Below are 13,168 nucleotides of genomic sequence, written 5' to 3' on the forward strand. Positions count from 1 at the left end.
TAACCAATTAAAAAAACAATGTCCTCCCTTAAACTTACTCATGAACTTTATTGTGATATATAAAATAAACTGTAAATAAAAAGCCTTTCTCTCAGAAGAAGATAGCAAAAGGATACATTGAATAAATCTTAATTATAGGTAAATAATCAGAACATTAAGCCAAGTAAAAACCAAGTTAGCATATGTGAAATATGTGCAGAGTTCTCATCTTACAAATTTATTCATTAATTTCTAGGTTCAACTATATCATATGTTGGATTGATTTATATAGCAATAGCAATGTTTTGCAGTGGAGAGGATTTCATATAATGATAAAAACACAAATTTATAAGTGTGCATATAAAAACAAATTTATAACTGAGGTTTCAACAATCATTGTCACTAGAAAACTTTACATGTGAAAGTGCCTTTGCAAAATAAAGACTTTATGAGAAATCTGAAGCCAGGAGTGGTGGCTCACACCTGTAATCCCAGCACTCTGGGAGGCCGAGGTGAGGCGGGAGGATCACTTGAGGTCAGGAGTCTGAGACCAGCCTGGCCATCGTGGTGAAACCTGTCTTTACTAGAAACACAAAACTTAGCCGGGTGTGGTGGCAGGCGCTGTAATCCCAGCTACTCAGGAGGCTGAGGCAGGAGAATCGCTTGAGCCAAATTTTATGATATAGAACGGGACGTTACTTTTTTGATAAAATCATTTTAAAATGCTAATATTCTAAATCAATATATGTAGACATATTTGATAATCAATTACTGCAAAACATACACAGTTCTACCATTCTGATAGAATTTGGTTGTGGCACATTACAGAATTATGTCAGCAATAATTATAGGAAAATCACATCTAAGTATTAAAATTAATCATCTTTTTACTTTCCAGGCAGTTTTAATTCATGTATAGAATTATGAAAAATCCACAAATGTTATAAATCTTCCTTTTATATTACTATTAAACTTATGATTAAATTTGTCTCATTTTCTACTTTAAACTTCTACTTTAAAATGTTTTTAAAATAATTCAATTTTAAAACGATTTCTGGATTGAAAAATATCCATGCTGTGATTTTGTAAATGTATAACATGACCACTAGTATCTTCCTCAGAATCCTTTCCCTTAACATGATCAACAAAGTTAATCTTCCAATTTTAGTGCCATTACATTTCAATAAAATAGAATTGTATCAGAATCATTAAAGGTAAGTATTTTGAAGACTAATTTCCTATTCAGAAATAAATAAAAAAGAATAGACATATTAAATACTGGATAACTTAAATTGAGACTAATACTTGTACTTATGCTTATTTTAAAAAGCAATTCAAGTATATTACAAATGTCAATATGGAGTGTTTAATATCTAGAAAGGCACCAGAAACTTCATTTTAAGACTTGCCTTTTTTCCCATTAGTAGGTGGTGTTGGTGTTTCTCCCTCATTGTCTTTATAATTTTGAAAACAGACAACAGTGATTAATGATTAAGATCATAAATAACCAAAATAAAAACAAAGCACATCAAAAAAGATGAAATCACACGATAGGGAAACAAATCCATGCACTACACATGACATCCCATATTAATGAACACAAGAGAAAAGTATATACTTCCTATCTCATAGGAGAAGTAATAAAAACCAAATAAGTGAAAAATCATTTTTATAGTATATAGTTATGCTTTTACACTAATTTAAAAACTGATGCAACTTACTAATTACTTTTGACAATAAAACACCAGCAACAAACTGGTTTAGCACATGGGCATCTGTATCTTAATTAATTTAAAATAAGGAAGAGTGATATTAACTATCGCTGAAGTCCCCAAACTAATGCTATCTTAAAAAATGACTTTAATGTGGAAGACAATTAATGGCATGAAAGGCTATAGTGTTTGTATGGACTATATGAGATGCAGAGGAATGAGCTAATGGAAAAACATTACCTTAACAGCTAAGCTAAAATGAAATTCATTCTTATAGTATTCCATAAAAATGTGATTCCTAAATTATTCCAGGAAAATGGAAGAAAAATGACATTCTAGAAGTTAGATACTAGATATTCAGAACCCAAGCAATTCTACATGTCTGGAAATATGCAATTAAACTTGCCTGTTTCCATTATCATATGACTTTGATATTTGTCACCTTTATGACATTGAAAAGTTACTGATAACGAGCAATTCTAGTAGCTTAAGAGATGTTTTCAGTTGTAAAACTAAAAACTCCACTGAAAGAATGCTTCCATGAAAATATATCTTAGTTATAATATATGTAATGGTATTGCTTCCACACCATGGAAAGCAGAGGAAAAAAAGGCATAAAAAGAACACTCTATTATTCATAAATAAAAAGTGCTCAGTTAAACACTTGATAAAATTAAAGATATTCTGTATTATTCAAAGAAAGTTACAATTAAACTTGACAATTGGATAAGATTAGTATTCAATTTTGAGTTTCAAATAAAAATAGTGAAAATTTGATAAAAGTAGTATATAAAAATACACTGATTTACTGATTATATAATGTTTTAACTTTTTTGAGACAGAGTCTCGCTCTGTTGCCCAGGCTGGAGTGCAGTGGCATGATCTTGGCTACTGCAACCTCTGCCTCTCGGGTTCAAGCGATTCTCCTGCTTTGGCCTCCCAGGTAGCTGGGACTACAGGCGCATACCACCACGCCCAGCTAATTTTTTTATTTTTAGTGGAGATGGGGTTTCGCCATGTTGGCCAGGCTGGAATCTTTTAAGTTTTAAAATCATTTCACGAGCATTAAACATTATGATAGATAAACATAATAAGGACTTTAAAAACAACAAAAATAAAAGGTATGCATTTCATTTAGAAAGATGGGGAGAAATTATGATTGACAATAAATATTAGAGCAATATTGAACTGGGATGAAGAAGAGAAACCTATAATTGCTTTACTTTAGGAAAAAAATATAATGGAAAAAATGATCATGGTCTATAAATGTTTTAATGGAATTATATTCTGCTCTATATTTCTTTATAATTTGCTTCTACTAGATTCAAAATCCATGGGAGAAGGTGCTAAAGCTTCAACAAACCTTTACTCACCACAACACATGATAAAATATGGTTTTCTAGTAGGTACTCATTAAATTTTTTTGAATAAACAAATGAATGTAAAGCTGGGTAAAGGGTAGGTGTATATCTTGGTCAGGGGCACTATCTATAATTCTAGTTTGATTTAAACATCAGGGAAAATATTTAGCCAGTTGGGTAAATTACATATTCTGACAAATTGCCTAGATAGCTTAAGTAATACCCATTCATTAATAAAATTAGGTAATTTATCTTAAAGTTAGTGCTGAAAAACAATCTATTCTTCATTGTGCAGTTATAAATTTGGAGCCTAAAGTCTTATGTAAAATTGAAAAGTCATATTTGAAAACATTCGCTTATTTATTTTAGATATGCAGTCAGACAGACCTGCCTTGACCTCTTCTCCCTGCTTTTCTTCCCCCTGCTCTTCCACATGCTCAGTTTCTTCATTAACTTCTGTACTTGCATAAGCAAAGGTAAAGAAAAATATAAGACCAAATAGGTGTATCTGCTACTCTTCAAAGAAATTAAACAAATAAAAAATTCTAAATTATTCAGAAGATAAATACACCAATATCTATTTATTTATTTATTTAGAAACAGAGTCTCCCTGTCACCCAGGCTGGAGTGCAGTGGCACAATCACAGCTTACTGCAACCTGCATCTCCTGGGCTCAAGTGATCCTCCCACCTCAGCCTTCTGAGTAGCTGGGACTACGGGAGTGCACCACCATGCTGGATATTTTTGTATTTTTTTGTAGTGATGGGGTTTCACCACGTTACCCAGGTCGGTCTTGAACTCCCGAGCTCAAGCGATCCACTCGCCTCAGCCTCCCAAAGTGCTAGGATTACAGATGTGAGCCACGGGAGCCACTGCACCTGGCCCAATAGATTATTTTTAATAACTTTCTGACATGCTATAGAAAAGTAAATGAATTTACTGGTTACTTATCACATTGTCTGCTTTTATGATGACTTTGTAAAAGGGAAACTGTGACTTTTAAAATATTTGTAATATGTGGATAACTGGGTAAAGTAGGCAAAATACTTTATATATAAACTTGGTATATTACTAAAAAAAGTTATATAACTTTTCTTCTAGAAAAAGAGAAAATGACATTTTACAAAATGGCAGTATATAAAAGGGAAAAATAATAATAATACCTTATAATTTTTTAGTGCATTGTGCTTTCTATATTATTCTTATTTTACTTCTCTGGTTCTAAACAAAGATAAGTGGCTAAAAATACATAAGACTAAAATATAAAATAATCAAAATCATAAAGAGTTAAAGTATGACTCGGTTATTTGTTGGCTGTCGAAAAGGATTTGAAAATAAATATTTTAATACTTTAATTCTAAAATAATGTCATTAAATTACAGCTTCTCACAATTAACTTTTTAGGTGATAATCCAAACATAATTTGATTTAGACCATCAACTGGTAAGTCTATTTTGTGCTACTTACTGAAGATTAACTGAAGTTGAGATTTCTAAAAGAGATATTATATATCTTCTTTAAAACTAAAAAAGTTTGCATAATCTACTGAAGTCTCCATATCAACATTTATAAAAACACTTTAAAAAATCATCCATACTTTTATATAAAACAAAACCCCTTTTATTTAATACTAAAAAGGATAAGGGAGGTTTTGGCCCCTCTTTCTTTTATGAAATTAAAAAAAATGGAAAAATCACAATTGGGGACTTTAAAGGAAAATTTTGGTTTTAATTAATCTTATAGGGTCAAAAACAATAGTAAAGAGAATCTTTACTGAGAAGCCCATCAGAAACTTCACCAACCCTGACTTTCAGCATCACCAATAGGCTCTGTTTTCTAGTATACTTACTATTACAAAGAATAGAGCTACTTGTATTTCAACAGTCTATTGCTATAAACGACATTAAAAATTCAATTTTAAAAATGTACACAAATTACAGTTTCTGACTTTATATGCCAATAAATGATGTTGAAACTCCATCTTTAAAAACACTGAAGAGAAAAAAAGTTACATAAATACTACTAAACTTTCCTTAGGAAAAGTGATTTAACATTCTATGCCCCCAATTTTATGCAAATAATTAAGAACTATAAAAATGCTGTGAAGTCTTTTTATCAGGCAGCATAATAGACCATCAGTCACAATATCACTGGATTGTTCAAAATTATGGTACTTGGAAATAGAAAGAATGACAAAACAGAAGTTGACCATCATCCAGTTAACAAGAACACAACTTATATCAACAAGTTATATAAGGGTATAAAAGTATTGCTGCTCAAATGCAGCACACTTACAAATTTGTTACAAATAGTTTACAGAAATATGAATTTTAATATAAACATATATAGAATGACAAGATTATTGTAGTGGTACTTTGTATACTATTTGAGGTAGCTTTTCCCTTTTTAAATAAATATTGCATGAATTTATTCAACAAAGATTTATTGAGGGTCTACAATGTGCCAGGCATTATTCTATGTGCTAAAGATTCATCAGTAAACAGTCAACAAGTTTTTAAAGATACAAACTTCATTTCAGATTTCCATAACAGGCAGATGATTTTGTATTGATCTAGCAAATGTATGACACTCCATATATCACCATTCAGTATTTTCTTCTGAGTCATAATGTAGTGTTTGATAATAAAACTGTATCATATTTAACTCTGATATACTGTAAGCAGTCTTGCTACAACATGAAAAATGATGTTGGAAACACAAGCCACAATCACTATCTAATTCAACAACTTTATTTTCTAGAAAGCCAAATTTAATAATTAAAAACATCATCATAAATCAAAAATGAAATATATGATGATAAATATAACTACACTATGTGTACATCCTCAATGATGTAAACGTAGACTGCAATTGATATCTTTGGTTAAAGTCTTACTCAAAATCTAGTATTCTGGTTAAAAGGTACATAAAAATTTTATGAAAGAACACATTTTATCTGGTCATTTAAAAGAAGTTAAACTCTTTGCATTCTTATTTGATCAATCAAAGAAATTTAACTCCTTGGCATAATTTCCAAGTTAAAAAAAAAAGTTGAATACTTTGTCAGATATCATAAAACAAAATAATTTTACTGTATATAAGTCTATACAACAAAGGGACATCAATTGCAGTTGGGTTTATTTTTGCTTACTAGCTCCCCAAAAAGGCTGTTAGCACAAAACAAACCCTCCTTTATGTACAGACCTTCATAAGGTTCTATCTCCTTGACTCCATTGTCTAGGGAAACAAAATAAAAACAAAAAACAAAACAAAAACAAAAGAAAAAAAAAAAGGAAAAAAAGGGAACCAAAGCACAGGGGTTAAAAACAACAGAAATTTCCAAAGGCACAGAATGTATTATCTACTAGAGAAAAGTTAAATGATTTAAATATATATGTATTATTTGCAAAGCACATCCAGTTACTAAATAAAGGGATCATTGAAAAAATGATCTTAAAAACCATTATATTCAGTTATCCATGTTTTTAGAGGTCCTTTATCCAAGAATTTATAGATGTTTGGGAAGTATGTTCATGTGTGTGTCAGCAAACAGTGCTTCTTATGCAAAAATGTAAAATTAATAAAAACATCAGTACAACATGCATCTTTCATTGTATATTCATGATTACCTTTTTCTTGTTCTCCAGTATTGAGAAGGATCACCATTGTTGTGCATCAGCTAATCAGTCCTTTGCAGTGTGTGAAAATTGATTTGGCTAGTTACTAATAAACTTTATATAACTATCAACAATTACATAAACTTAGTTGTGGCAAAGAAATATTATCCAACAGCTCATTTAAGAGTATTATGTTTACTTTTTAAGATGCATTTATTCAAATTTAAAAATGTGCAAGAGCAATAAAGATACCTTATTTTACCTGGAAATATTACAAATTTTTATGCAAAAATACATAATATTTATAAATATAACTATTATCAAATAAGACAAGGCATACAATTAACAAAAGAAGAAAACTAACACAAAAGTAAGAAAATCTTGATTCACCTTAGCTTCCATGTGTATTTCCTAAACGACATAATTAGAAATAAAACTTACTTCTATCCAATGTTCCCTTTGGTGGAAGCTGTGGAAGCTGTCGGCCCCTTCGTCCTGCCACTGGAGTACTTGATGGGCTTGTCTGGACAGACCCAGTACGAGGATGAGACCTAAAGACACACCATTAATATTAATTTTCAGTATAATGAGTTACATATTTTTAATACCTACATTTGGTTCATATGATAGCTGTATAAATACAATTTAAAAAGAAGTTTAGCTGCAGATTAAAAGGTTAGGAAAACTGGACAAAATATGGATATCTGAATGATTAAATAGCAAAAGATGTTTATTTTTGGTGTAATATGCATACATACACATACATGCACACAAAACCCTACAGTAAAATCCATGGAATTATTAATGTAAATTAGTACTCTATCCATTGAAAGCAAGAGGACAATTTCACAGATCAAGAAAGAAAAGACTGTACTTTTCTTTCTACCAGATTTCAAACTTTCAACACTAACCTTTCTCCCTTGATCCAGAGATTTTTACTCAGGCTTATATTAAATATTCCTTTATTAGAAAACATCTCATGAAACTACAAATAAAACCCTGAACAATTCAAGATTCAACTAAGGAAAATATTGGTTAATACATAACAGTAGTATCGATAGAAACTAAAAAATCTAGTTTTATTTATAATCATTATGATGATTTGAAAAGTGATGTGTAATGGACACAAATAGTTTCTCATTCTGTAGGAGAGGAACATGACAGTTAATGACGGAATTTACCCAGGACTCCTGATTAATGAGAAATCACAAAACAAATGCAGTCAGGACAGTTAATAAACAAATTACAATGGTAGCCACACACTATTATATCCACTGAATATAAATAGTGTGTTTACATTGAAAGGTTAGTATCGATTATTACTAGTGATCAGCCAAAGATGATAGAAGAGACCATTTAGCCGCTGGGAAAATAAAATGGTGTGCTGGTGGGGCAAAGGGGAAATTAGTCTGATTGATTTATCTTTCACCTCGATAAGGCAGGTGAAGGAGGGGCAGATCTTCCAGTCATTAATGAAGGCATCGACCTCATGAGGTTTGTATCAGGACGTTCAGTGGATCTGGAGCGGGTGGTGGTCCGCTCAAGGAGAGGCCGTTGTTCTGTTGATCTGGATCTGTGATATGGCTGTCTATCTGCTGCTTCACAATCCCTGAAACGTTAGTCAAAAAGCAGCTCAGTTGATCTTTAGTGCCCTTCTGCTATTTGGTTATGATGCATCAAACTGATTTTGAAAAAGGTAACTGTTTAAAATTATGGAGTATGTAAAAAGTTTTCTTTTCCCCAACATATTCTGAGCAATTTCAAATGAAATTTCTTAAGAATTTCTAAAAAACCAAATCTGCCTTTCAAAGTAATTTCCAGCAAAGATAATAGTCGCTCAGTCATAACAAACAACAAACAAAACTGCCTGCTTTCCAAAATGAATTCCCTAAATGGAATATGTGAAATAATGTGAATTATTCTATTTTAAAGAATTCAATGACTTTTCCTAACATTTTCAAGAGTGAAGAAAACCATATAAGCATTAATTCTGTAGCACCTGAAGCTGTTTAGTACTATACCAACTAAGATATAAAAAGGCTTTCAGAAAACACTATACACCTGAACATTTAAACAGAAGAATCAAAATGAGGTTATAAGAAAATAGGATGACTTTGAAGTCTGTAGCCGTATTTAAACCTGATCCACAAGAAAAATCACTCTGTAGAAAACTGGTTAACTGGCTGTCTATCTCGGTGCACTTTAGCTATGCCAACTGATTCAATTCAGAATGGGTATTAACTGAAACAATAATTCTGAAACAACATGATCTCTTTGACCACAAATAAATCTAATACCAAAACGTAATCCTTGTTGAAGGAAGTATCCTTAAATTTAAGCAACCTCTCATTGTTGACCTTTCTATCCCTGGAACCTAGCATAATACTTTTACATCTAACATGATCAATAAATGTTTTCTAACACCAGCCCCACAATTTGGGAGATGACTTTAAAAACACTAGCTTTGGCTCCAGAATTCAAAAGTAAAACATGCCAAAGTATATTTCAAATAAAATTATTCCTCCCCATCTAGTTGTAAGCACAAAAATGGAAATGCTTATATAATACCGACAGTCAAGAAAGCATTAGTCTTCCTCAAAGCTAATGTTTCAATGACATCCACTTTACCTATAAATTATCTCAACCTTAATTTGGATAATGAAAAATGCAAGTAATTTAAAAAAAAAAAGAAAAAAAGGACATAATTTCCCAAATGTCATGAATTATATGGCAAACAATTGTGTACTAGTTGATATTAGATTAGGTGACTTTAGAAAGTGAATATTGGCTTTATTCTACACCATATCTTGTGATTATTTAACATTTTAAAGTCATAGGGTAACATATAAGTCAGAGCATTTTTAAATACTTTTAAATCCATATACTATCATGTGATTTACTTTCTAAGTTCAGTATTTTTGCATAAGTGCATCTAGAACATGTCAAAATAACTGACATTAAATGTAAATATATAAAAAATATTTAATTACTAGTAACAGTTACATGGCAAGAGAAATGAAAAGGTAACCTCATAGTGTAAATATCATAGCTGTCTTTTTGTTTCTGAAAAACTATTTTAAAAGAACACTTTTTTTTTATTATACTTTATGTTCTAGGGTACATGTGCACAATATGCAGGTTTGTTACATGTGTATACATGTGCCATGTTGGTGTGCTGCACCCATTAACTCATCATTTACATTAGGTGTATCTCCTAATGCTATCCTTCTCCCCTCCCCCGACCCCACATGTTCCCCTTCCTGTGTCCAAGTGTTCTCATTAAAGAACACTTTTCTTTAGAAATAAGTGTGTTCAGTAGTTTGCTACATGTTTTTAGTCTAACATCTTTATATATCTTCATCATAATAAACAGAAACAAAAGGTATATATCTTTATATATTATTTCTTAAATTGCTTAAAACCTATTTTTTAAGAGTACCTATCTTTACATTTATTTTAAAGATTTATCTTAAATTAATAATAAACATCTTATTATATAACAAAACTTTGGGAAATAGCTACAATTACCCTAACAGAAAATTAGACTAATATTTCATGTGTTTATATATAATTTCATTTATTCTGATTCCATCAAGAAATTTTTCCAAGTGGAAAGTGGAGTAAATGTTAGGATACGCAGTTTCACTTCTTTGTGAAGAATGATTTTTAATAACTGAAAAATATGATAATGAGTGAAAACCAGAGAATTATTTTAAATGTGTTGCTATGTCCTATGTCCTCAAAAGGAGACCATTATTTATAAAACAGAGGTCACTCCTTAGGAAGTAGCCCTTACAAAAAATGTCTCTTTATAAAAGAGTTGTTTGAAAATTAACCCATCTTTTAAATTTTACTTATATAGTTTTGTCCATAAATACAAAGTATATATTAAATAAATACCATAGTGTGAAATGAAAATAGGTTGATAAATGAAAAATGAAAAGAACCACAGTAGAAGGTAGAAATTTCCCCAAATGTCCCAACACAGTTAAGGGGAATGGAAAGCTACTGTATTTTAAACTGACAGCACACAAGAGAAGGCTGACACAGGCTCCTGCTCCCACATTGGATAAAAATAGATCTGACTAGCTTAGACACAATGTTACTGCTATGAAAATTTAAAGCAGTAATGCCTAAATTACCCAGTCTTATATCAGGCCCCTTAAAGGGACTGAGATATAACACTCACAAACTCCCACCAAAATTCTGAATTTGTTTTAATTTAAAGATGAGAATATATAATTAATTTTGAATAGCAGCAACTGAAAAGTGGGAAATAATAAATACTTGCAAGGCCTAAAATATTTTAGGGCCCACTTGGGGTTCTTAACTTGGAGTCTTCATTTCAAAATAAGTCGTTTCGTCTGTAATCATTTTATTTACCTTAGTTTATGTTATGCATATAAAATATTATTCCAAAAACAGTGGCCATGGTTTTATCAGATTACCAAAGGATAAGCCACTGAAAAAGCTAGGGCCCCCTCACCTGTAAATTTAAATCTTTCTTACATAAATAATTCCATTGTCTTTTAAAAAGTGATTTAGTATCTATCACTGTTTCATCTTTTTGAATAGTTTACATTTTCTAATTTCTATTTATAATTAATTTTTTTTGCACTTGAATTGATCTAGGCTACTGTCCATCATTATCTAATGGCTGTTATTCTAAACTGTATGCATTCACAAAGGATCCTGTGTAGCAGCTCCTCCACTAATTTATGTTGACTAACAATGTTATAACAATACATACTATTGTTAACAACCCAGTCTTAAAAGCACATTATTAGCATATGCAGATTTTGAGATGAGGATGAACTGACAATAGGCCACAATAAAGAAAACAATTTAGAAGACCTTCGTCTTAAATAGCAATCTTTATGCATAAGAAAAACAAACTGAAAGAATGTGATTTAGTATTTATTTTCAGTCATTCTAAGGGAAAAATAATTTTATAATCATTCAGTGAAGTTGTCAGTTTTGAATCATTTTTTCAGGTCAACATAGTTGCTCATAAAATATTTTTAAAAATTTCCAAGTATGTGATGCAACTTCCTACCTATTTTATCAGTTTTGTAATGTACTTTAGGTTTCCTAATTCAATGAAAGGACAAGGGATTTGTATGCAAGGGATTGTATGCAAGGGAACTGTCTTGCAAGGGATTTCCCTCTATTAGGGAAGAAGAGGTCAGTGGGCACTCTTGTCTATAATCCAGTGTTATTGCCATCCATCCATCCATCCATCCATTCATCCATCCATCCATCCATATCTTTCACAATGATACAACTCCAGATCAAAGTAAGCTCAATGCAGAGTATCTCTACAGATATGATAAATACTAAGAATACTAAAACTCAGAAATCAATGAAAATTTTCCCAATATGTAACTCAGAACCTAGTCTGCATTAAATCAGACTTATTTCATGTTTATATTGGAAAGATGTCATAAGGAAATGTAATAGGTTTTCTTGAAAAGTAAACTTGTAAAAAGTAAAGCTACTTAGGAATTATTCTTTTCCTTTATAAAGCTGACATCTTAAATTCAAAAAAATTGGATATATCTCTGAAGGACAAGTATAGTCTCAGGTTTGGAGCAAGAAATGACTTCTCTATATCCATACTGTATAGAACAAGCTGATGAATACCAGAAGTGCCAGACACAGTGGCTCATGTCTGTAATCCCAGCACTTTCAATGCTGAGGCAGACAGATGGCTTGAGCTTAGGCATTTGAGACCAGACTGGGCAACATGGTGAAACCCTATATCTACAAAAAATACAAAAAAAAACTAGCGGATGTGGTGGCAAACACTTATAGTCCTAGTTGTTCAGGAGGCTAAAGTGGGAGGAATGCTTGAACTCAGGAGGTCGAGGCTGCAGTGAGCTGTGATCATACCATTGCACTCCAGTCTGGGTGACAGAGTGAGACTCTGTCTCAAAAAAAAAAAAAAAAAAAAACCCAGCAGAAACATTTCATTTTTGTTAAAATATCTTGAATATCTACAGATTTTCTGGGCGTTAACTGCATAACTGAAGTATAAATACATGATAAAATATACTAGAAAACATTAAAAATGAAACATTTTAGAATAATTAATATAGCATATATACATATTTGTATATAACAAATAATTTAAAGTAATTATGACAACTTTAAAATTACAATTTTCATGTTCATCACTAATTGCAAGACTAACTTTTTAAAAACTCTAGCTTATTATTTTAGCATCGTTTCTTATGTTAAGAGGATTGCAAGATACAAAATACTTGTCATAGAAATCATGGTAAATAAGCAAATAGGTATTGTGCACAAATAGGAATATTATATTATTTTGGAGATTAATTTATCATTGGGCATAACAGCATTATTCTACAGAATCTTTCTGTTGAGTTAGATGTAAAGACTCTATATTAGTCAAAAGTAAATAAGCTTATTCAAAAATGACAACAATATTTAGAGTCAGCCAAGTTAATAATAATCTAAAATGTGAAAATGGTATAAT

General features: G+C 31.1%; 1 protein-coding gene across 5 annotated transcripts in view; it reads right to left on the minus strand.

Annotated features, from left to right (window-relative positions):
* Nucleotides 1-13,168, minus strand: part of RIMS2 (regulating synaptic membrane exocytosis 2) — a 773,533-nt gene that overhangs the window by 232,807 nt on the left and 527,558 nt on the right. For all 5 annotated transcript variants that reach the window (XM_011931177.1, XM_011931160.1, XM_011931186.1 and 2 more), the window contains 2 exons: nucleotides 8,099-8,278; nucleotides 7,111-7,220 (listed from right to left, as the gene is read on the minus strand). In XM_011931177.1, coding sequence (XP_011786567.1) covers nucleotides 7,111-7,220; nucleotides 8,099-8,278 — 290 coding nt within the window. The remainder of the gene's footprint in view (nucleotides 1-7,110; nucleotides 7,221-8,098; nucleotides 8,279-13,168) is intronic.

This window comes from Colobus angolensis, unplaced genomic scaffold (assembly GCF_000951035.1).
Source record: "Colobus angolensis palliatus isolate OR3802 unplaced genomic scaffold, Cang.pa_1.0 Scaffold121, whole genome shotgun sequence".
In the NCBI taxonomy this organism is placed as follows: domain Eukaryota; kingdom Metazoa; phylum Chordata; class Mammalia; order Primates; family Cercopithecidae; genus Colobus; species Colobus angolensis.